Source organism: Anas acuta, chromosome W (assembly GCF_963932015.1).
Source record: "Anas acuta chromosome W, bAnaAcu1.1, whole genome shotgun sequence".
NCBI lineage: Eukaryota > Metazoa > Chordata > Aves > Anseriformes > Anatidae > Anas > Anas acuta.
Genome location: NC_089016.1, coordinates 27,950,371 through 27,975,217, shown reverse-complemented (window position 1 = coordinate 27,975,217; position 24,847 = coordinate 27,950,371). Strand labels below are relative to the sequence as shown.

The 24,847-nt window shown below is 40.6% G+C and overlaps 2 protein-coding genes across 17 annotated transcripts in view; both read left to right on the top strand.

Moving 5' to 3' along the window:
- Positions 1 to 118: 118 nt before the first annotated feature.
- On the top strand, positions 119 to 3,734 carry CWH18orf32 (chromosome W C18orf32 homolog). Of its 2 annotated transcripts, none has more exons than XM_068664852.1 (3): positions 119 to 243; positions 1,526 to 1,778; positions 1,955 to 3,734. In XM_068664852.1, exons 2-3 carry the CDS (start codon positions 1,551 to 1,553, stop codon positions 2,027 to 2,029), a joined length of 303 nt encoding a protein of 100 aa, XP_068520953.1. In that variant the 5' UTR covers positions 119 to 243; positions 1,526 to 1,550; the 3' UTR covers positions 2,030 to 3,734. The 2 variants fall into 2 exon arrangements, with proteins under 2 accessions (XP_068520953.1, XP_068520954.1); XM_068664853.1 differs by having other exon boundaries at positions 139 to 214.
- Positions 3,735 to 5,070: 1,336 nt separating this feature from the next.
- The window catches only part of DYM (dymeclin), a 432,971-nt gene continuing 413,194 nt past the window's right edge, over positions 5,071 to 24,847 (top strand). For 9 of the 15 annotated variants that reach the window (XR_011090608.1, XR_011090609.1, XM_068664801.1 and 6 more), the window contains exons 1-7: positions 5,144 to 5,417; positions 7,380 to 7,452; positions 10,604 to 10,781; positions 17,878 to 17,930; positions 18,567 to 18,660; positions 19,475 to 19,608; positions 24,276 to 24,348. Coding sequence is in view for 13 of the 15 variants with exons in the window: in XM_068664801.1 (XP_068520902.1) it covers positions 10,642 to 10,781; positions 17,878 to 17,930; positions 18,567 to 18,660; positions 19,475 to 19,608; positions 24,276 to 24,348 (494 nt within the window). In the remaining 2 variants the exon portion in view is untranslated. The other 6 variants (XM_068664798.1, XM_068664793.1, XM_068664795.1 and 3 more) reach the window with 6 other exon arrangements.

Genomic DNA, 24,847 nt, shown 5'->3' with positions numbered 1-24,847 from the left:
TCCGTCCTCTCCGTGCCGATGACGTCATCGCGGTGACGTCACGACGGCGTGACGTCACGCCCAGCCGTGACGTCACGCCCCCGAGCCTTGGGGGGCGATGGTGCACGTGACCCGCACGCGGCGCTTCCTATTGGTCGGGGTGGGCGGGGCGAGCCCGCCGGAAGTGCGGGGGCCGCTTCCGGTGCGGCGGCAGTCGGGAGGGCGGCGCGGCGCGGTGTGGACGGGGGGGAGCTGCGGTCTCAGGTGAGGTGGGGAGGGGGTGCTTTTTGGGGGAGCCACCGCGCCGCCGTTCGTCTCCAGGGTTTGGGGAGAGGGGAGGGAGGCAAACGGCACCGGGAGACGGGGCTCGGCCGTGTAACGGCGGGTGGGGGACGGCCTGGTGCCGGGGAACGCCGCGGGGATGGGCTGCGTGAGGTAGCCGGGCTGGGCCGGCTCGGCCTTAAGGGGCTGAGCGAAGCCGTTTGGGTGCCCGGGCTCTCTGTGTTTACGTAAGGATGAGCGGGGAACAAAAAGAGCGAACGTGCTTGTATTTGCAGTGTCACGCCTGCCCTCTGCGCTGGTTTAGGGAGAAACAAAAGCCTTTAGCACAAAGGAGCAAAGCCTAAAGAAATGAACATTTCATCATTTGCTGTCGCCCTGTTTGTTTTTCCTAAAAATAAACCCTGCCAACCACACAACAGCATCACAGAATCACAGGGGAAAGTTGGGGGGAGGGAACGTTTTAATACGTTAGCCACTGGAACTAAAACAACCGAATGTTGTTCAGTAGCTGGCAGAAGTTGAACTTATTTTTCAGCCTGGACTTGATACCCAGATACCCAGTGACTGCACAGACTCTCAGTCCATTCTCAGAGAGGCAGCCTCTGTTGATTCCCCCACGTACATTCTTTAGCTAGTGGCTGAGTCCTCAGCATCACACGGAGGATTTAATATCTAGGAAGTTCTAGGAGAGCATAAATCTTTTCCAAGGGTTTTAATAGATTACCTCATTCCTATTATGTTTTTTTTTTTTTCTGTTTTTGGAGACTCAGCTCCTGTAAAACTGCCTTTGAAGTGGCAAAAACTACACTTGGAAGCAGTCTCCTGGAATTGACGTTACCAGGGAGTGGGGCTACACTTGTCTAGGGCAGTTTGGGAAGAGCAAAGCAAGGATCCCAAACGAGGATTGACCCTTCGGATCACTGCTTATGTTTTTTTAGTTTGGTTTAAGCAAAAACTTTTTGGATGTGTCTTTCAAACCCCCAGCTGGAGGGGTGATGAATTAATAGCGAACTTTGTTCTTTTTTTTGTTAAGATGCCAGGAATCTCAGCATTATTGTTCCTGAGGACTTTTTAACATGGGAACGTACAGCTGTTCTCGAGGAATAACGGCAGTGTTTTTGAAACTTTAAAGTTCTATTGTTAAAGAACCTTTTCTGTTTAAACATTAACTAAAATTCTTGAGACTTTGTTTTCTTACCTCATTGCATACAGGAAGTGTAATCTGAGGTTGTTTTTCTAAATTTGAGGTGGTTTTTCCTAGCAGCTTTGTCCTAGAACAAGAGGAAACCATGGTGTGCATTCCCTGTATCGTCATTCCCGTTCTTCTCTGGGTCTACAAGAAGTTCCTGGAGCCGTACATCTATCCTGTCATCGCACCTTTCATTAAGCGCGTGTGGCCCAAGAAAGCCGTGCAGGAAACGACAGCCACAAAACGAGGGCAAGGAGGCAGCGCTGGAAACCCCCGGGCACCTTCAGCCAGCGAAAGGGATAAGGAGGATGAGTCTGGAGTTCACAGAGTAAGATTAATGCGTTTAAGCCCCAAATCATCACATGTAAAATCATCAGATGTAAATCTGGGGGCAGATTTCTGTATAGGTTTTCACTGGCCTTGCTTCTGAAAATCATTTTCATCACCAAATGTCACTATTCTTGTTTCTTTTGATGTCTTTTAACTGTGCTCTTTTATTTGCAGTTTGAAAGCAACGGGGTTGCGAATGGAGTTGCTGCAAAGAGAGCCACAGAACTTCCTGACAAGAAGACAGATTAAAGGAATTCATTCCGAAGGATTTCATTCCCTGGTATCCAATATGAACTGGTGATTGATATTTCTCTCACTTGGAGGCACTTCTTTGCACATTTCAGCTGAATAAAACCCCTTATCACATACAGCAGAAGGTCTCTTTTGCCACTAAAATGGCAGCTAGCAGATTTCTTATTTAAAACGTTTGAAAACCGTGTTAAATTATTCTTCATTTCCCTCCCTTGGAACCACTTTGCATCTATAACCTATTGGGCATGACTAGAGATTTAGGTTAAATAGTTTTATGGATTAAGCTAGCTTTGGAAGATAAACGTGTTGCTTCTTAGTTTCACTGACTGCGAGTGCAATACTTCATTCTTCCACTTCGAAACTAAGCTGTTCTTGACCTCGCTAGAGAACTATTAATTGCATTGTGGCAGCATAAACATTACGGTCAACTTCTGAGGAATACAGACTGCTGTGTGAAATTTGCAGATGAGCTAAAAGAGTTACGCTATATGCAAAATTTCCTTAGCAAAAAGTCTTGATTTGATACTTTCAGTCTTTTTTTTCTTTTTTCCTTTAAACGTTGTGCCTTTCTTTCCTGAAAAGGATCAGCAGGTGCATGATGCAAGAGAGTTGTTGCGTTATATTCTGTTGCAGTGGTTTCAAACGATGCAGGTCTGTGTTTAGAAAAAAAAAAAAAAAGGGACTAAAATCTTTTACTGTGCTTGTGTAATTTGAATGATAATAAAGCAGGACTTTATTGAAAATTTAGCTGCTTCGTACAGTTGTTCTTAGGAAAAGCTGTAGACAGTCCCCAGCCTGAAGGAGTTTAGAAAACTACACACTTCATGATAAACAAAGCGAATTGAGCGAGTCCACCTCTGCCTTCTCCTGGGAAGATGTGTTCTGGTGCTGAATTGCATCCCAAAATGATGCCTCTGTGCTTTGTAGGAGCAGAACTAATAACTCCTGCTTTGTCCTTCTCTGCCAAACCAGAGGACTCTCTAAATGATTCCAAACTAATAATTAAAACAACAACAAAAAAAAATATTTCAGCAATTTGGGGTTGCTATTTAGGATTTATCACTTTCCCAGAAGACATGTGGGCATACCTTTTTTTTAATATATAAATGTTTCATGGATAGTACGTAGAGGGTGGTATCTAGACGGTATTATGATAGCAAGAAGAGCTGGAAAATATTTTGGGACTCATTCAATCCTATTACACATTAAAGGGCTGTGCATCGAAGTGGTAAGAGGCAACTCACTGTCCTTGAACTGACACTGGGGTCTGGGTTCATTCTTGAACCGTGTTTTCTTCTACCGAAGACTTACTTGCCTGGTAGGCCTGTCAGATGCCTCTGGTGAGGAATGTTGCTTCCTACCACTGCCTGTTTTTTTGTGAAATTGTGGGGATCAGTCTGCGGTGTTCACAGCTGGGTATTGGACCATTGTAATGAGTCAAATTAGAGAAAATTCCTTGTCCGATGTCACCTGATGCTGCTTTTTCTCCCTTAATAAACCAGCCTATAAGGAAGTGAATTTCATATTACTCCAAAATCAGCTTTCACAACACCCTTGGAACATAAGCCTCCATCTGATCGGTGTTTCACAGACAGAGCTTTCTCCTAGACTGGTATCCCTTTGTGATATTAAAAGCTGGTTTTGTTATTCTGAGCATGTGCACGTGGTATAACTCATGCAATAAAAGACAATACTAACTGTGCACGTTTTGCACTAAGGAGCTCCATCGTGCTCCCTCATGCTCGTGTCTTTTTTTCCCTAGTGAAATAATTTGAGGTGAAACATCTCATTTGAAGACACCAGAAGCTTATTCCATGCTTGGGGCAAAAAAAAAGAAAACAAGTGGAAATACACAGTAAATCAGACTGCAGTGGAAATTAGGCTTCTGGTTGTGTGCTTAGCACTATTTAAACACGTACAAAAAGGCCTGTCAAAAAGCAAAGCAGGCAGATAATGCAAATCTGTCTTGTTTGTTAGAATCACACCGCTTGTGCTTTCTGGCATGTTTTAGTACATCCAATAGCTGCAGTTAAACACAGGTGAGGAATACACAGTGTAAAATTTGCCTGAATGAGGCATTCACTAGAAGTCTGGACAGGAAATCTGTGTTGCAAATCTGTTTCTATGCTCTTCCAGGAACAGGTCAATAATCCTATCGGAGTGTAAATAGTTTAGCACAAAAAGAATGTGAGAAACGGGTGAAAGAAACAAACTGCCTGCTTTTACATCCTGAAGCTGGGCAAAGGTGCAGGAGATCATCTGCAGAAAGTTACGTATAAGAAAAGCAAGCAGAGAAAAAAGAAGGAAGTTCTGAAATGAGAGTACAAATACCAAGAAAAATTGAGAAAAGTTCTTAATGTTACTCAGTAGAAGCAAGATTTACAGACGGATTCAGGCACCTTATGGTAGCAGGTGGATGGCTACCAGAATTTAGTAAAGCAAGGTAACAGCTTCATTTCCACTGAAGACTTTTAGAAAATAGCAGACTAGGCATCTTTAGGCACCAAACCACTCGTGCAGATCTCGCTCTAAGATCTCCAGTGCTAAAGTTGTCTGGGCGGATTCAAATCCTGTTGGGGATGGATCAGGAAATCCATTTGCTTGAAAATACCTGAAGAAAATCGTAAAGAAATCGATGAGCGCAGAGCTCCCTCCCAAACTCTGCCGTTCTGTGAAGCGCACCTCTATATTCCAAATATGTTCGAAAAACGTAAACTAAAGTTGGAAAAGCTTTATTTTGCGAATTATTCAGCGTCCTAAGGGCCTGAACGTACATTTGTAGGAGGTTCTGTGAGGTAAAATGGGGCGTGAGCGGCCATGGCTGTGGTACAGAGGGATCTTTATGCTTATCTGCCAGGTGAACTCCACCCAAGGAGCAGCAGGAATTACTGGGGGCAGCAGGAATTACTGGCGGGCAGCGCTTTTGCACCACTTTGCATTTTATTGTGTATAAAAACCCCACAGGCCCCGCCGCCGCAGCTCCCTGCCGAAAACTACATTTCCCAGCGTGCCCCGCGCCGCGCCCCTCTCCCCCCTCCCACCGGCGGCCCGCGCGCATGCGCACTGGGGAGGCGGTGGCGACGTGGAAGGCCGGGAGCGGCGGCGGTGCGTGCGCGCATGCGCGAGGGGGGGCGCGACCGTTAGGGGCCGTGAGGGGACCCTGAGGGGACCCTGAGGGGGCGGCGGGGGCCGCGCTCGTTCCCTTCGCGTGCTCGGTTTCGCCCCCCGGCGCCGCTGTTTTTGCTGCTTTTTTTTTTTTTTTTTGTCTCCGGGTGCGTTCTGTGCTGGCTTCCTGAGCCCCGAATCTCCCCAGGTGTGTTGAGGTGCGGGGCGGAGCGGGCTGCCGGGCACCCAAATCCGCCTCCTGCCGTCGCCGGCGCTGAGGGTAAGGTGCTGGGTTCCCCTGGTGGCGGTGTGAGCTGGCTCTGTGGGCACAGCGCTGTTAATTCCTCCAGCCAACGCTTCCTGAAGGCAGGGGAGCAGAGAAACCCCTGCTTATTGGGCTCGTTGCCTGGTTGTAGGGCACCGTGTTATGTAATCCCCGATTTTACCCCTTTTTCAAGCAAAAAAGCGGCCAGGTTGCTCCAGCTGGGGTGAGTGGTGTCGCTGCTCGGCTCGCAGGGTGCTGAGGAAGGCCCTGTTCCCTTTTCCACGCCCTGCTGCCTCAGGGGTAGCCCCTGGCCAGGTCCTGCTCTGGGGTTTTAGCACCACAGCACCTCGTGGGATCAGTTCAGCAGGAAAAAAAATAGAGATATAGCAAATAAATGCTGAACTTAGGTGGCTTTATGATTTTATCAGATGGCCAGGAGGATCCCAGGGTGGTTTTAATGCGCCGATGGCTGACAGTTGTGCTCGCAGGTTTGTTAAGCCTCCTGCATAGAAGAATCCTCCTCCTTTTGTGTGAGGAAGGTATCAAGAGTCAGAGATCCTGCTCGCTGGCTGATGAGCTGCTGTCAAAGAGGGTGGATAAAGGTGGTGATGATATTTCCTCAACGTGGGCTCTCCAGGGTGGAAAGCCTATTGTACCTGCTAGTAATTATACAGCTTGGCCACACAGCTTCATTCGCAGTAGATCCAGGAGAGGGGATATAAATCGTGATGTGTAGGGCAGTATAAAATTACGTATGCGTGCAAAACACATTTGGCTTTCTCTACTACGTGCGTCTTTTGTGCTGGAGGTAGATTTCTGGTTGTGGGAAACATTTCAAGCAGAAAGCTGTTGTAAAAATGCACGTAATGCCCAATTACGGGAGAGCACAGATGCCAAAATAATTGCGTAGCCTGTGAGATAGATCAGGATTAAAAAATTGCAGTCCTTTTTAATGGTGTCTAAGCATCTTTCTGAGGCTTAAAATGTCATGTTTCTTACTGCCCTCGTGCCTTCCCTCTGTGGAGGGATGTGCTACAAAACCTGACGCTGTCGTTCTACCCTCAGATTTGTAGGCGTGATGAAGTAATTATTTAATAAAAAGTTACAGCTGGAATTATGTAGGAGAAACAGAAAAGTTGCTGGTTGCTTTTCCAGCAAAGCAAGCAGTGGACAACTCAGATAAATTGCTCGTAAAGACTTTAAAATGTGGTTTTCTTTTCTTGCAGCTGAGCATTCCACTTCATAACGGTGGTGTCCAAAAATGTACCTGTCCCGAGGTGCTGGGACAGGTATAGATCCTAAAATCTAGTTCAGATCCTAAAATCTCCCCGCCGTTGGTTGTAAGCGCCTGGTAGATGAGGGAAGGTGAAATCATGGTAATGGGTCGATTGCGATCTGCGAATGGCATCAGTGAAATATTTCAATACATTATTTCAACTGATCAACTTTCAGGCTGTTCGCTGAGAACCGAGGTTGTCCTGAAGATGGAAAAAAATAACCAGTGAGGGTGAATTGGCAGATTTTGGAGGTTAACCTTGATGCTTTCGGAGGACATCTGGAAATGTTAGGCTCAGATCCTGCATGTGAATATTCAACTGTGAGGAATAAACAAGGCTTAGACTGTTTATTATCCACGGGGGCAATCTCTGCTCATATGTTTTGTAGATAAACGCTGCATGTGATGTTTAATCCACAAAGATTTGACTGTAGGTATAAATATTCCTGTAACATGAGGGAGCAGAGAAAATCTGAAGATGTGTGGGTAGTAGAATTCAAATATTGGAGCTAAATAATGCCTACTGTTCCTAAGTCTTCTGGGAAGCTCTGTCTTAGGATTTTGTGGGACGTTTTAACATTTCACAGGTGAAATGGGGTTTGAAATGCTGGGTTCTTGGATGCAAACAGGAATTAGGCGTTGTGTCAGCTTCCTTGGTACTTGAATATGCAGTGTGACATCTCATGTTCTTGTCTTTACAGTGATTCTGGCTACTTTGGCTGAAAGGAAAACAATGTCCATTTGGATTAGTTGAGAAAGCAAAAAATGGTAAAGGTAAGCCAAGTGTTTATTATATAGAACTGACTTTTTTTTTTAGTTTTTCAAACGTGATAGCATCAGTTCTTCATTTATTTTCCTGAGATTGTATTCAAGACACAGCCAAAAGGCTAGATTGCCCCAAAGCTGTCTGTACAACCATTTCTTATTCTTTTATTTTAAAATGAGCACTTTATAATGTATATATATTCGTTTATATTTTGCTTTATAGAGATATATTGATAGCTGTATCTTTATCTGCGTACGCAGAGTATTTTTCAGGCTGTCTGCAGATTCAAGGGCAGCGTGGGAAGGGGGAACTGCTTTGCTCTAAGCCAGCTTTACGGACTGGATTAGTAAAATGTCAAAGTTGTGCGACCAGTTGGGGACTTAGTACAGGAATTATAGGTCCAATATTAAAACTGTTCAAACAGAAGGTGTAGAGGGTGTGACAAGCTTTTCTCCAAGCCCAACAGTGCACATACTGCTCCTCCATTTGTTCTTGGAAGCTGCTGCTGTGTCGAAGCTCAAATTTTTTGTTCATGTGAAGGGACAAAGGAAGATTTGGCATGCGCCAAGCTGTGAAGAGACATCGTGTGTCTTGCCCAGCTGCTTTTAACTCAAAAAGGAAAATGATATTCTTATAACCACTGTTAATAATTAACATTCAGGTCCTTTATAAGATCAGTTGGCATAAGATTTATGAGTACCCCGATCTGTTTGGGATTAGGGTGGGTCCCGATGCGCAAAGCCACCTCTTGCATTCGGTCTGAAGCATCTGCTTCTCGTGGTGGAGCCGAGTTCCGCCACTGAACAGATGTTGGATGTACAACAGCATGACGCAGACCAGGTTATGATCCTTTGGGGGTGTTCCCAGCTTGTTTAGGATCAAAAGTTGTTACTGGTAGTGGTAACAATACCATATTGAGCTAAATGACTTGCTAATAAATTGTTTCTATATTTTTTGAGCAAACAGATGAATCACTTTTCAAGAGAAATATAACATTTTTTTTTTTTTTCTCAAAGAACCATCATTTATTTAGTGTATTTGGGTTGGATCTTAAAGCCAGTGGGAGCTGTTACGAAAGTCAGGCGTGGGGAAAGTCACGGGTAAGTGAGGATTAGGGAAATTTTCAAACGACTGTGGTAATTCGTGCTCCAGTTCCTGACCAAGCATCGTTCTGTTTGGAGAAGTAAGCCAGGATATAGGGCCCCAGGGGAGTCCCCAAGGCACTCTAGCCAGCAGCTCGCTGCCTTACTTGAAGAGCTATGGCTTTGGTCACGGTAGCTGGGGAATAGGAATCTGAATCTGCAAATGGACAATAAATATTTTGTTAAAACTTGCTTTACAAGGACTGTTTGTTTGGGGGGATTTATGTTAGCAGAATTTAATCAGTTGGGACTCTGCAGAAAATCTGGAGAGTATGCCAACTTTTTTTTTTTTTAACAAGAACTAGTTTAGAACTCGTTGCCACCTGAACCTCAGTTCTTCTACCTTTAAACGATGATCCAGTATCCTCGTACTATGCAATTTCGTCTCTCTTCTGCTTTATTCTCTAGCTTTTTATTGGCTTTATTTCAAAGGCAGTACACACTGAGTCTTGTGTTTTTGTTTTATTTCCTTGAAGTGGCAACATTTCTTTTCAGGTAAGATGCGTTTGTTCTGTTCTAGGAGTAAACATCAAGAGTTTTGGAAATCTTTTTAAGCTCGTGCCATCTTACAATCCCCCAGTGCTTCTCTGCAGAATTCCCTGGCAGGATCTTACACTAGACCACTTAAATTTTTCTTCCTGCAGGTGATCCCCATGACCAAAGGGCTTCTGCAGGTGCTCCGGGTAGTGTCTTCAGAACTTTTTTTTTTGCAAAATGCAACCTCTGTCAGGTTATTAGGTTATTGTACCTATCTCCGTTTTGGTCAGGCTTAAAGGGAGCCTTTTAAAGGAGACCTCTTTATTTCTTAATAGTCTCCCTTATTCAATCCTGGCTGTACTGGCATCCAGCTTCTGAAATACTTGGGTACTTTGTGCTCACGCTACATCTCTAATACAAGTTCTTCAAGTAACCTCCACAAAGGCTGCAAACATTGCAGATTTTGGTTGCATCTATTCATTTCTTTTCAGTTTTCCTTTTTTTTTTTTTTTTTTTTTACTCTTCTTTATTAAACTAACTGCTGCGAGAGTTGTGTTCTCTGGAATTAGCTGCTTCTGCGCAGATGATGAGTCTCAGCAGTTTACTACTAGAGTGATAATTGATCCTGCATCTTCGTTGAGACCAGGAGTTGCTTCTGGGAAGCATCTTCTACTACATCTGTTCCTGTTCTTACTCCTTGTGCAAGTCTGCATGAGAATTTAGGTTACCCTGTCATATGTTGCACAGTGAACACCACGTCTTGGTCTCGAAGTCTCTTTCGAAGTCTTGCTCTTCACACAGAAAAGAACACAGCTAATAATGAAAAAGACATTTGGCGTGCATCTCTGTCAACTTCTGCAGTGTATCATCCAAAAGAAGTTGTGTTTCTAAGTTACTTTTCAGCTTTTTTTCTCCTTGACTGCAACCTACTACGTTATTTCACAAAGGGATCTTCAAGGTGTAGATCACTGCTGGTATACAGCAATCTGCTGTGTGACCAGCTCCCTTTCCTTACGCTAGTATGCATTTTCCTCTACCTATCTCTGGATATTCAGCTGGAGAATACATTTTTTTGAAGAGCTTGTCACCTTATATCCTGGTTTCAGCTAGGATAGAGTTAATTTTCCTCCTTGTAGCTAGTAGGGTGCTGTGTTTTGGATTTAGGATGAGAATAATGTTGATAACGCGGCGATGTTTTAGTTGTTGCAGAGCAGGAATTTCTCCGTGATTTAAATTGTGGATTTCTTGCAGTTTCCCCCACTTTAATATTGATACAGCTGTGACACTGTCACTTGGGTTTTCCTCCATCACATACATTATGAAGTATATAGCCTGCTAACTTTATTTTTTAGATGAAGATGATGTAGACCTAAGTTTGGTGAAAGAAAATACTTTTAATGCCTTCCTACGTGCCTCTGTTTTCTACTTTTCAGTAACTCTTTAAGGCAGTGAACCAAAGCCTTACGGATTGCTGGTTTAAGATCTGGATATTCCTTATTTGTACCAAAGGTTGTAAATATTTCTTTTATTTTTTTTTAAGAAATGAAGATTTAGAAGGTGATTTGCCAAGTAAAGAAGATGGGAGCGAATAGCAGCAGCATCAGCGAGCTTCCAGAAAACGAATACCTAAAGAAGTTGTCAGGAGCAGAGCCCATCTCTGAGAATGACCCCTTCTGGAATCAACTGCTGTCTTTTAGCTTTACCACTCCAACAAACAGGTAAGATGGTGCTCGTGAAAGAACTAAACCTTGTAATATATTTATAGAAGTGCCAAGTCTGAAAACAAATGAGTATTTTTTTATATATATTCCTATTTTAGGTAGCAAGGGAATAAATGTCTGTATAAAATACTTTTTTTTTTTGGTGTTTTGTTTTGTTCTTGTGAGTTCCTTTTGTCCTCATAGCTATATTCGCTATTTATTCCCCCTGATAGACAGGAAAAAAAATAAATCAAAAGTGCACTCTGTAGTGTTAGGGAGGATTTTTTGTTTGTTTTGGGGTGGCTTTTTCTGAGCGAACCTCCGGTGTTTCTGCAGCACCAGAAGAATATTTCCTCTGAACTTACAGTGAATTGTACATCCCCTGTGGCTTAATTGTAGGTTAGCTGTTATGTTCCTTAGTCTCTTTTTTTTTTTCCTCCTCTTTTACGATTTAAAGGAAGTTTGGCAGTTTTGTACATCTTACCACTCTAGCAAATGATGTGGCAATAAACGGAACGTGCTCTCCATAGCACGTGTCCAGAAATATGTGTGTTCAGACTCATTTTAACCCAAGTCCATTGCCCTGCATAAGGCTTATCAGTTTTACAAGAACAATCTGGAATTCTTAATCTCTTCTTACAATTTACAGAGTGACCTGATACTTCTCTGTCAGGTAAACGTCTTACTTAAACCCTTTATTATTAGCAGTATTCCCTTGTGAAGTGCTTAGCTTTTGAATAAATGTTCTTAAATGTCTAAACACACTTATAACAGGTGTAAATAGACCAGTACGTGTTACTGCTGAAATATGGACCAGTTATCATCTTTAATCAATTGAAAATGTATTTGAGAACTGTTCTGGCCGATGTTATTCACATCTTTCAGTTATTTCTTAAACCAGAGCTCCTGTCAATGTGAATGAAAATCAAAGATTTTTTTAAAGAAGGGGTAAAACTGGTGCAGAATTTGACTACCCTGACTGAACTCTTGAGTATTTTGTATAAATGAGTGATTGAGTAAAGGATGAAACAAAATTTCTAGTGAGATAGTTGACGTGTTTTATGACTTCAGGGAAAATGGTCAAGGTAAGCAACCGAGTGGCATTTACTAACCTCTGGTTTTTGTAATGATTGCGGAGAGGGAAGGATTTTGGCTTCTGCGTCATGGGAATAGTCAGAAGTTAGCAAGAAAACCTCCAAGTGTTGTAAAGCTTGTAAAGGACAGTATGTATTTGGCAGTGGGTGAGGGAACATTGCTGTCTCTAAGTTCTCTGAGGAAGCAAGAATTGTTTAGAGCCCACCTGTGACAAGCTGGACAGTATTCTAAGAGCTCATGTATTGCTGCATTGGGGCTTTTAGGGGGAAGTAAAGAAGTAAAGAACTTCCTACCAAGGTAAAAAAGTCTTTCGTAGCTTGATTTATAATTTTTTTTTGTGACTATTTCATGGTGTCAGATCTGGTGCAAGATGAGTGTGTTTAAACAAAAAAAAGAAAGAAAAAATATTAAACAAACAAACAAAAAAACCCACAAACTTGATCCAAAAGCAGGTTGAAAGTTTAATTAGCTGAACACCAGATGGTGCTCTTGCCTGGCAGCTGGAAGAGATGTATTTTTAGAGACATCTTTTGTCCAGCTTAATTGGAAGGAAGCTGAAATTTCCCATGAAGTTGCACCTACCTGTGAGAACTGTTTGACAAATGATGTCAGACAATGTTGGCTGCACAGCACCCTCAACCGTTGTCTAAATCAGATAACCTTGCCTGCAGGAACAGAACAATAGAGGTCAGTGTTCATTTTAGAGATTGAAAGCTTGTGGAAGACCAAGTGAACCCTGTTTTGTTTTAATGAGGATCGAGTGTAGGACATACTTTTGACAGGAGCAAGGTGCTAGTTTTGGAATGTCGGGGAGAGGAGCCAATTTTCACCTGTCAAGACAGAATTTAAAGTTTTCTGCTCCTCGCATTCTATTTTCTCATTAGTCTGTAGCAAAATTAGTGTGTTTATGGTAGGTGAGGCAATGCCTCAGCCACCAATCTACCAACGCTTGAAGGAGAATGTTTGGAATCTTAGGCAGTTTTCCTTCCTCTCTGTTCCAAATGAGTCTGACTACCTGCTGATCACAGCTGCTAAAGGAAAATCTTCTGGGCTGACATCCTCAATTGGATCTTTTTCATTATTTGTTTAATCCCCAGACTCAAAAGCTCAAGACCTGGGCTTGAGAGTTGATGATTTTGCCTTTTTTCCCTTTCAGTTTAGTTGATTTCTTCCTCCATTCATCCATTATTTTTCATTTTCCTGCTTCTTTCTTTTGCTTTCTCTCCCCACTCCTACCTGATAGCTTAGTAAATGAGTGTGCTTGAGAAAAACATATTAAAAAAGAGGTTTACACACAGAGTGTCTTCACTGGGTTTATTTTTTTGGCTCAGTTATCTTATGGATCTGTTTTTCTGATGAACACAAGGTGGTTTGCAGGTGCATAGTTTGCCAACTACTGGTGCTGGTGACTCCAAAGTTGCTGCGTTGGCAATCCTGATGCAAGATAACACTTACCCACGCAGTAGCCCTTCAGCATTTATGTGGATCCTGCCCCTGCGCTGCCCCTTCCAGTATTTAGAAGGATCTTCTGTGAGTTGAATCAGGAATTTGTCACGATTATTGAGCAGGTAAAATACCTGCTGCAAAAAATCCTGTAATTCTGTAAAATTCAACGTTCTACTTAGCAGCGTTGTGAGTTACAACACTTTTAAGATGGAAAACTTAAAACGGAGTGAACTAACTCAGAGTTTGCTGAAAATCATGTGCTTAATATTTACTGTCCCGCTTTGTTCCTTCCCTGGAGTTTTTAATGAGTGGCTGCTTAAAGAATAGTGTGCATGAGCCTTTAATGGAAAGACATAAAAACGAGCAACTTTTTATGTTGCCTTAATATGGTATGTTTTGAAATTGGTGCCATCAATTATGTGCAGCTTTTTATTCTTTGACGTCTTTCCTCTGAATAGTCCATTAAAGTCAGCATTCCCACAGTATGAATTTACTGAATGGGATGATTTTTCTGTTTTTTTTTTTTGTATTCAGTGACAAGGAGAAAACTGTCAGGAAATCTGCCCCCTGCTTTTTTTTTTCTTCCTTTTTCAGAGGGGTTGGCTGACAGCTCCAATTCGGATCTGGTAGGTGTCACTGTCTGTCTAGGTGTGTTTATAATCACATTTTGTGCGCAGAGCACTTCGACTGGCAAAGCTGAGATGTTCTAAAACAGTAGCCTCTGCTGCTTAAAAGCCTCTTGCATCGTGATGCCTTTAAAATGAAAGCAGAAGTAAACATATTCTTCAAAGATAAGTTCTGGGAAGTAACTTTCACTCTCTTTTATTAGTTGCAGTTTTGCTCAAGTTTGTGGGGACTGAGTGTTGGTAAATATCAAGTCAGGCAACTGAAACAAATTCAAGCACTCTATTAACTCCACTAATTATTTCTTATTTTTTTCTCCTTCTCTTTTGGAGTTAATGTGTTTTTTACAATATATGCCAGAACAGCTGTCACAGAATCTGGCTTTCTGGTAGGGTGGAGGCAGAAATATAAATATGTTGTCAATTAAAACTGATTTTTCTTTTTTTTTTGAGCAGTAGGCTGTCTAATTTACCATTCTTCCCCACCTTTACAAAAACAACAACCTGCTGATGAACTTCCTGTTTTCTTAGTAAGCGTAAGTACCAACAAAATAGAAAACTTGACTTGAGATTGGTGATTAAACAAAAGAAGAGTGATTTTAGCAGGACAGAGGAGAATACATGCTGTTTAAATACCCTTTCAATATTGTTTTACTTGGTCCATAATTGCTGCCTAAATGTATGATAACTCATAATTTTTGTTTCATATTTTCAATACACTCTTCTGAAATACAAAGGGGCAATCCTTGCACTTGTTTCCATTCCTTTATGTGCATCAAATCCCCAAATGGCATTTATATGAATCATTTAGGTTGCAAAATAACCTTCAAGATCTTTCAATTCAACCATCAACCTGACCTGCTGGGTTCCATCACTAAACCAGCGTCCCTGAGGGGGCTGCAGGTGGGGTGCCTGCACAATAATCCTCAGTGGTAACATGAAGCAGAGCAAGAGTTCACTTAGCTTGCTTGTTTATTCCTAGAAAGTTTTCTTAACAGAAGCTTGTTGGGCATGTGCTAATTGTTCTCATAGACCAGGCGATGTTCTACTCTTCCAGGCCAAATCAGTCTCTTCTATAATCGTGTCCTGGAGAATACTGTGCCTCAGAAGCTTAATTTCAGTTCTGGAAAAAGTGTAATTTTATTTTCTCAGGTCTTGGAAGATCGAGGCAGTCCCTGTTTCTCAGGTGAGGGCTTTCAGAGAGAATTGCATCTTCTGTTTGGGATCAGCGCAGTGGAAGAGCTCCTCTCTCTCCCTCCATTAGTGCTTGCTCTTGCTGTTGTTGCTGAAATGCAGTCTGAACACTGCCAGTGCCTCTCTTGTGGATTAATGAAGGGAGGGATGTCTTAGTGTTAGCTTTCCAGTTTTATATTCACTCATTAAGCAAATGTCATCTCCGTAGGGACTGTAGAGAAAAGTCAATGCCATAGCTGGTTGTAGGATTTCTTTTGTGCCACCTCAGGAATCTTGGCTCTGGCATCTTCCACCAAAGTGTTAATATAACGTTATCTTCTGTGTTCACAGCACACGAAAAACCACGCAGACAGCTTTTTCCAGGCCTCTCACTTTTCTTTCCTGCCGGAGTTAATGAAAACTGCTTCTAAGCTAGTGCTAAGCTTTGCCCCAGGTACCTGGAAATGGGCTTGTATTTTTTTTTGTGCCCTTCCCACAGCCGATATGCTCTCTCCATGAATTTATCCTTGCAGGCCTAACAATTAGCAATAGTATTAATTCTCTTGGGTGTAAGGACATTGTGTTGTGTGCATACATATTTGGGGCGGCGTTCTGTAGTTGCCTCTCCCTAGGTGTTTTTAATACTCAAACTGAAGCTTTGCAGATGTTGCCTGGTGTTCAGGATGGCAAGATTCAGGCCTGTACTCTTGTTCTGTGAGTGAGGGGAAAAAGGGGTGGTTTATAAGCATTAAACTTCATCTTGGTTTTGTTAGGAGAAAGAATCGCTCCGTTGTTTGACTCTGAAGTTCTGAATTTCTTGCTTGGTTTGCCCCCGTTCTTGATCCTGGCAGCTGTGTGATTTGTTCCAGGGTTGTCTGTTTTTGAATAACTTGGAGGGGGGGAAAAAGCAACGCTCGGAAGAATGCTGTGTTTTAAAACCTAAATGCTTAGAAATTAGGGGAAAATGAAATGTAATTAAAAGATTAGGGCATACGTCTACAGTTTAAATCAAAAAAGCAATTACAATAATCACTCAGGCTGTATGAAAGAAGTCCCTAGCATCTCTGGATAATGGGAGTTGGATTGTTTTTTGTTGGATTAAGATTATTCAGGACCTAAGAAGCCTGTAGGAGGTTGGTGTTCAATATAATGTTCATCTGGCTTTTCAGCACTAGGGAGGGAATACGTCCTGATGACAAGTGGCCAGCTGAACAAAGTAGAAATCAAAACAGAAAAATCCTTTTCATCCAGACCTAGCAAACAGCACTGTCAGAGATCTTAAAATTAAAAAAAAATGAATTTGTTTCTTTCTTGAAGTATTTCCTATTGAAAAGCTTAGAAATACTTCTTTCAGTTCCTGTTCCTACCCATGTCTTTACCTCTTCTAGCCCTTGATTCTGGGCACAGGTTACTCATCAGAACTGAAACTGATGCTTAGGAAGCAACAGCACCTTTGGCACTCTGATTATGGCAATATTAATTTTTTTGCAGTGTTTTTATATGAGAAAAATATGTGTGTGGAGGCCACAACCTTGAGTTGAATTAAACCTCCTAAATTTTATCTTAGCCTCTTTGAATTGAGGGTGAGTGGGAAAGGAGAGTCAGCCCAAGAACTCCTGGAGAGCAAGCGTCTTCCCCTGACTATTTTTTTTAGGGATTTATTCTTTTTAACACCTTTTACTGGAAAAAAGTGAAATATTCTGTTGGAGGCCTGGAAGTAGTGTACAGAATGAAGAAGAACAGTTTGTAACAGGTGTAGGTAAGATACGCTTCGAAGTGCATGAGAACTTTTCCCCCCTGAAAGATGATTTCATTCTGACATTTCACTGTTTACCTACCAGATTCAGTTTTACCTTTGTGGTAGCTGCTTTTCTTGAGGCATTGGTTGAACATCCAAAGTTTATTCATCTTCTGGGCCTCGTGTAATAATTTTCTGATGAAATCCATCACTGTTTCATTGTTTCAGAAAAGCGTGTTGGTTTTCTTAGCTGTTTTGAAATGTGAGCTCAGAAACTTAACTGTATTTGAGTGAGTTTCTCAAGCAAAGTGGCGTAGGAGACCCAGAGAAGTGTTTCATCTTTGAGGATTGATTACTTCATACTGGTAGGTTTGTAAAGATAGAAGTATATAAATATTTCTACGTGTTTGACACAGCTGGAGTTTAGTTTCAGTGGCTGTTAGCAGGTTCTGTGTTGGTGTTTTATTGCTCTTTTAAGCTGATGTTTTTCCATTGAGGCATACCAACAGGCGATTTAGTGAATTTATGAAAAATTTGGTATATCCGACATGATTCTTGCAGTAATATAATAACATTGGCTGACAGAAAGGGGTCCTTGGCATGACGTTCAATGTCAGAGTGAGGATTCTGAATTTACACTTTTTAATAAAATGTTACTTCACAGGCTAACTTTTGTTTTAAAAACAAAGCACTTTCTTCTGCAGGCTGCAGTTCCATGCTGGTTTTCAGTAGCATCAAACCAACCATGGCAACATCGAAGCCAGAAAGGTGGAAATAGAAACAAGAGATGGAGTGACATCATCTCACTGATGGACAATTCACTTGCAAATATTAATTTCCTCTTTTAATAGCTTCTCTGCTTCTGCAGCTGCAAGATTTGCTTCACGTTGTACTGCTCAATACCTGTGTAAATCAGCTAAAGGATGGCTAAAACGAAGTGCTCCATAGCAATGCGTAATTATTTTGTAAAGAATTTGCAGTTTAAGTGGGGGAACTCCAATTATTAATATAAACACCCTTTTTTTTTTTTTCCCCTTAGTGCGGAATTAAAGCTCTTGGAAGAAGCCACCATCTCGGTCTGCAAGTCTTTAGGTGAGAAATTGTGACATCTTATCTTTTTGCCACGTGGTTGGTCAGTAAAATTAAGAAACACGATGCGTACATCCATGTCTTTGGTATAATTAACTCTATCTGTATGCACTAGGAAGATGAAAATAGTGTAAAGAGTGCCTTATATATCCTAAATTTTCAGAAACTTAAGTCTGTTAACTATTTTTTCTAGAACTTAAAATGACTAAAACAATGAAATAACTCCATCCCTACTCTCTCTTTCTTTCCCTCTGCCCTCTGAGGCAATCGGGGTGAAAGGAAGGGATAATACAAATAACATCAACGATGTTCAAAGAAAGTAAAAGCTAGTTGTGAAAAACCTGCACAGTTTCCCCGATACGAAACTGCTGTGCTGTATGCAAGCCTTGGTAAGGAAGTGGTATGGGGCTTCACATTTGGAGTATTTTAAATCGAGGCTGAAAAGTGCAAAAAGAACAATCTTGGAGTAGTAAGGCATGTACTGGGGAATCTTAAAAGTAAAATAACAGCTGCATGGGAAAACATGCTGCATTTGATGTGGAAATATTTAAGGCATTAAAGTTTGTTTTCACTCTGAACTAAAATGTCTCAACTTATTAAAGGTACCTAATTATCATGTCTATTCAATTCCTTATCTAGTTGAGAAGAATCCTCGAACAGGAAACCTTGGGTCATTGATAAAAGTCTTTCTTTCTAGAACCAAAGAATTAAAAATATCAGCAGAATGTCAGAAGTAAGTACCCAGAAAAAAAGCTGTGTGCCATTTCACGTTGTTTACCTTCCTTTTTTTTTTTTGCTAGCTGCTTTGCTCTAGCTAGTTAACATATTTACAGACTGAAAGTTAAGACATTGTTTGAAATAAATAAAAGCCTTTCATACTTTATCAAGGATAGATCGTGAAGTATAATAGGTTTTTTGGGGAAAAAGTAGATGTTTGTGTTCTGTGTGATGCAGAGCCATAATTGTGTACAGAAAAGATGTGACTTTAGGCTAACTTCTGCCTTCCCTGTTGTGAAGTCCTGAGGGGTTTTTGTCGTAATTTTCTCTGGGTGGACCCCACAGTAGTAAACATGCAGCACGCATTCTCTGTTACCAGGTGGATAGTTCAGAACTCCAACCCCTTGGAACACAAATCAAATTTAAGAGAATTGACTAGCCTGTTGATGCATGAGATTTCCTTCCTATATGATAGGTGTAATGGTTAGGAGTGTATATTATTCAAAGCAAATGTTAATTTAATTCTTAAGTGCTTGATTTTGAGATATTTAAAAATCACCTGTCTACCTAAATCTTGATTAATAAAGTTTCTCGGGAATACTTTCCAATTGGATTGGGTTTGAGCATTAAAAAACAAAACAAAACAAACAAACAAAAACACACAGAAAAAACCCACTACTTCTGTATAAAGACACATTTCAAAAACGTTCTTTTTATTGTCTTCTGCTCTAGGAATCCCCTATGTTACTCTGTCATGTATCGTGTGAGTTTTGATGCACGCTGTCACGTTACATGTTACTGATTCCCATTTGTTTCTGCTTCCTTTCTAGTCACCTCTTTATCTGGCAGGCTCACAATGCCTTATTTATCATCTGCTGCTTGCTGAAAGTGTTCATCAGTAGAATGTCAGAAGAGGAGCTGCAACTTCATTTTACTTACGAGGAAAAAACACCAGGCTCATATGGTATGTATATGGCATTGCTAATAAAACAAATATTCCACAAGAAAGTAATGAGTTCTGATGTTGTAGTAAGAATCCAAAACTTTGTTTGAAAACCAGAAGTAGTAATATCGCTGCATTGTACACCACCTTTCACTATTCAGGACAACCTGCAAGATTGAAAGTAGATAGACAGTATTAAAACTGGCTTCTTTCTTTGGAGTCTGAAGTAATTAAGTGTTTAACAGAAATATTCCCAGCCATCATTTGGCTTTTTTCTTTTAAATAGTTATTCAAAATAGGCATTGTAGATTTACAATTGTAGACTTACAGTTATGGCAATTTTGATCCAACTAAAAATGTGGCAATGGTCCTCTTCAAAACATCCTCTGGCTCCTGTCTCTTTATTTTGAGCTGTGCTATTACCAGGGAGTAGGGGAGTCTGCAGAGCACTGCAGTTCTGTTAGTAACAGTGACAGAGCTCGAATGGAGGAAAGGGATGAGGTTTTTGGCCTCTGAACAAGTGGGGAGAACAAATGAGAGTTGTAGTAACTGTCCTACCACTAGTATAAGATAAAGGGCTATGTAAGAAAGGTTATCAATGACTCAATGAAAAATTATTGGTCATACTATTTATAAGCAGTAATGATTGAGGTTGTAACAGCTCTTTGATTGGAAGTGATCCTTTGTGAAGGCAAAAGCTAAAATGTCGCTGATGGGCAATAGTTCTTCCAAAAGTACAGGAAAAGTGAATTTAAGCAGAATGATTAAAAAGAAAAAGTGCTTCTCTAGGAAAAAAAAATGTGCTGCATAAAACAAGGAGATGGATGGGGGGGGAACGGCTGTATTATTTAAACAATTTCCCTGCTACCAGCTGGTTAAACAAACAAAAGAAATTTAAAAAAAAAAAAAAAAAAAGCCCACTTCTTGCTTTAGTGGTGTGTTGTAGCACGGTAAAAGAGCTGCAAAAGCTGCGATGTTTCGTTAGCTCGAACCTCAGCAATCTTTATTCTTTACTCTGGGAGTTCCTAAGAGCATAGGATGACAAGTGGCTGTTATCACTGGGGTAGCTCCGTGTTTATAGGATCTTTGTTAGCACTTGACTGTAATTCTCTGTGACATTTATTAGTGATAATTTCGTGCATATTGATGGCAGGCGTACTTGGCAATTATCTTTGAGCTGAATGGGAGCTGGATGTTCCTGATTAGGAAGGTAATTGTGTGTGGTCTGCTGTTAGAGCAGGGGATTGAAGGCAGGAAATGAGTTCCTCATCAGCTTTCCCCGCTCAACTATGGGCTGAGGCCAGCTTCTTGTGCCTTGGGTTTCCACTTGGGGACCATTTTTGGGACCTTTTTTGAGGTATTGAGGTTCAGAGCATGTTATGCTTATGTAGCCATCCGTTTTTGTTGTGAATAAATCCTTCGTGTATAAATAAATCCTTTAAAAAAAATATATGGGGTGTATATATCAATACCTTCACTATATGAAATGTATTAATATACAGTATATTAATTATAATTATAATAATTATATATCCATATATTATTGTATAATATATGAATATATAATGTATGAATTCACTATATGAAAAGCATCATTTGCAGAGTGTAATGAAATGTTCTTGTGTTAGGGCTTATTAAGCGGAATAAAATGATTTTTGTTTTTATTTTCATAATTAAGCATAGCTTTCTAGAGTATAGAGTATTCTTTACATTCTATAGAGTGTTCTTTCTAGAGTATTCTTTTAAAAACAAGAAAAACAGAATTTGTTCTGAAGTTCATACAGATTTATTAATACTTTGGGTGCACTCTTCAGTCTCGGCCTTCTGAGAAAGGTAAATAAATTTCATCATAAAACCGTCTTTTTTTTTTTTTCTCTTCAAACTATTAGCATTATTTTATTTTCCTTTCAGCCTGGGAATCATAGTAACATTGATTTTATTTATTTTTTTTTAAATGACATCCTGGTAGCATTCTTTGAGTGTAAATACAGCACCTGTTAGCTCAGAGAGCCTAAGTGCAGCGTCAGCACGTTGATCTCCTCGCTCTGCAGTCACAGTGTCAGTCCCTGCTGTGTAATGTTTGGTATTTCAGGCAGAAATGTAAATGACAGTAATGATCTATGGAAAACATCCTTGTCACTGGCTGCTGAGAAATGTTTTGTCATGTATGACACATCCACTATTTAGGTAGCATTTTATAGCTGTCTTATCTGGGAGAATCGCCTCCCAGACTTTGCAGTTCATTGCTTTCACTCTTTCTGAATGTCTTGATCCCCTTCCAGAATAATAGATCATTAATAGAAATTTGCTCCTTTTGGCACTTTTCAGATGGTTCCTTAGGCCAGGAATTTACAGCCTTTACCACTTGATCCGTAACTGGGAATATGTGTGTAACTTCGGAAGGTATTGCACAACTTTTGGTTGTAGGAAAGTGCTTATAGACTTAAATCACATCTTAATTTCAGCTAAAACTTCTTGATATTAATAAATCCTAAATTGGAGCGGGCTAAATTGGACTGGAGTAAGACATACTAGCGTAGACCATTCATCTTTTGCTGTTTCAGGATTTAAATACGGCTGGTGAAGAATGCATAACTGGCCTTTTTTAGAACCGTATCTCTTTGCAGTTGCTTCTTCACCATGATAAGTTAGAAGATGTGCTTGTTGTTGCTCTGTGCAAGCGTGCTCTAATCTTGTCCGGACAGATTCACCCTTTGCTTCTTTTCCCCCCGAGGCTTTACATGGGTCTTTTGATCCAAGTATGTGATCTATTAACGCGAAGGAGCATTGTGTGTGTTGTCTTTATCCTGCTATTGAAAGCCGCTGTTTATGAAAACACTGTGTTCTGTGTTTATAGCCCTCTCTCACGTTATAGATTTGGCACGCCTCCGTGTCATTGTCTCGGAAAGACGAGAATTCAACAAGAATGCCTGCGCCCCGATGGGGGGAAAGGATACATTAATTATTGGAGCTGAATGACATTGATTACAGCAATTAAGTTGGTTGGGGGGGGGGAGGAAAAAGTAATTTGAGAACAGCAGGAGAGGCGAACATCTTCCATTCTACGTGATTGTGCCAACCTAGTAGTTTCTTCCTTTATTTTGAGTATAAAGTGTGAGGGAAAGCCCTCTAATACTTAGCTAGATAACTTTTCAGAACTTGTTCTGTAAGCATTTTTTTTAGATTCATAAAACGTTGGAGAAATGTCACCTTCAAGTTGCTGTAGGATCCATTCTCTGGGCTTCATTATTTGGCTGTGCTTTCTGTCTAAGGTTAAATGCTCCTAGCAGTTCTCATTTTTTTTAATTTTTATTTATTTTTTTTACTAACAGGAGCTGCATTGTATTACTCATGGGGGATCCTATATAAAGGAAACCATGTTTCCATGATAAAAAACCTGATTTCCTTTAGAATGTGCAGTTCACTAGGTGACGATTTTTAATGCGATCTTAATAAACCGATTGTGGAAAGAAATAATTTGTGCTTTATTGTGGGTATTCCCCCCGGCGTGCTTCTTAAAATTAAGTGTTGGAATTGAGAACAACCTGGGTTAAACGGAGTGACACTGCCATAACCCGGCTATAGCGCTGTGTTTATTGCACGACCCGTTTATCTGAAAATACAATATCAACAAGCATTTGTGTAATCATTTTGCTGTAATGCCAGTTTGGCAGCACAGAAGGAAAAACTGTGCTCTCAGGCATTCAGCACTATAAAACCCTTCACTTTCGTGTCATGTGTATCGTCTTATTTTATTCTGAAAGCATTAAAAAACTCCTCCTGAGCCAAGGGATGCATCTTCTCTTACTTCTTATTATATGCCATCGTCAAATGGCTTAATGAACTTTTTTCCTCTGGCAAGGAACTCTTTTGTTCCACTTGCATTGAAAAACTGCAGGGCTAATTTAAAACACTGCCAGTTTTGTTGCTTCCAATAGCTGTAGCTTTAAAATAATTTTTGATCATCCCGTGAATTTTAGTTGCATTGTAAATCAGCCGAGAATAATTTTGCACTTTTAAAACGCACTCTGGAAATTCAAGGATCTTTACTTGTCATTGAAAATCTCTCTTCCGTAAGTAAATCTGTGTTGTTGCAAAATATTTTGTGGACTTAATTGTTTAAGAGTAGCAATACTGGGTGCTATAGGCTGGATTCATTTGGAAGTCCACCATTTAGAATATTGTTCAGCATATTTTAGATGAATGAAGCTATTTTTTTTAATCTGTCTCTGCTTATTCTTCACTTGGGGGAAAAAAATGGTGGGGAAATAGGAGGAGTGCAGGGAATTTTGAGAGGAGACTTGAACTGTGGGCTGGTTAAAGTCCCTAGTGATCAATCTGTCGAACTGTTAGTAAAAACACCATTTAATAAGAGCTTAGGTAAGTAGTGAAGTAAAGCTTGATGTGTTCGATATTAGCACACATCCGATGATACCAGTATCTAATTTAATGTATCCAAATGTTATTATTATTTTGTTTTATATATAAAAGCCCTAATATTGCTGTACTCTCTGGTGACAATCCCAAGTGCGTTCCATTTCAAGCAAAAATGCTGTCGTCTTAAATAGAATTCCTCTTCTGGTGTTTGTCCCTAAATTAAAATGTTGATCATCTGGATCTGTGCTTAAATCTATGCTTTCTTCTGGTGTTTGAAAATCCAGAAAACCTTTGGTATGCTTCTTTTTCAGGAACAGAGTGTGAAGACCTCATAGAAGAGTTGCTGTGTTGCCTCATCCAGCTCATTGTTGAAATTCCCCTCTTGTAAGTTGCCTTTTTTGTTGTGTTTTTTTTTTTTTTTCTTTTTCCAGCCCCTTTCTGTTTATTAAAACAGAAAACCCCCTCTGTTTATTAAATGGAGCATTTGAGAGAACATAAAACTCAGAGTTTTGGATTTCCTGAGCAAAGTTGATCTGTTGACACTGCTTTTTCAATGCATTTGCTTTATCTGATTCCACATCTCATTGCAGTGTGAGCCATAGGTTGAGCAGCAGTAAGTGGGATAATAAAACTTAGGAAAATGCATATTATTGTCTTGTTCACCAGCATAAAATATTTACCATGTTGTAATGCCTTAATTAACACCTTTTGCCTGCATCATGGAAGGGGAAGTAAGGAAAAGTAGATACAGGAAAAGATTAGAGATTACTTTTTACTTTCTTTTCTCTTAATCATGTTTACTCTTTAAATTACGTCCCCGCTTTTTATCAGAGGGGTAGTTCCTTTCCTGCCTAGCCGGAATAAATCAAGCAAATTTTAAACC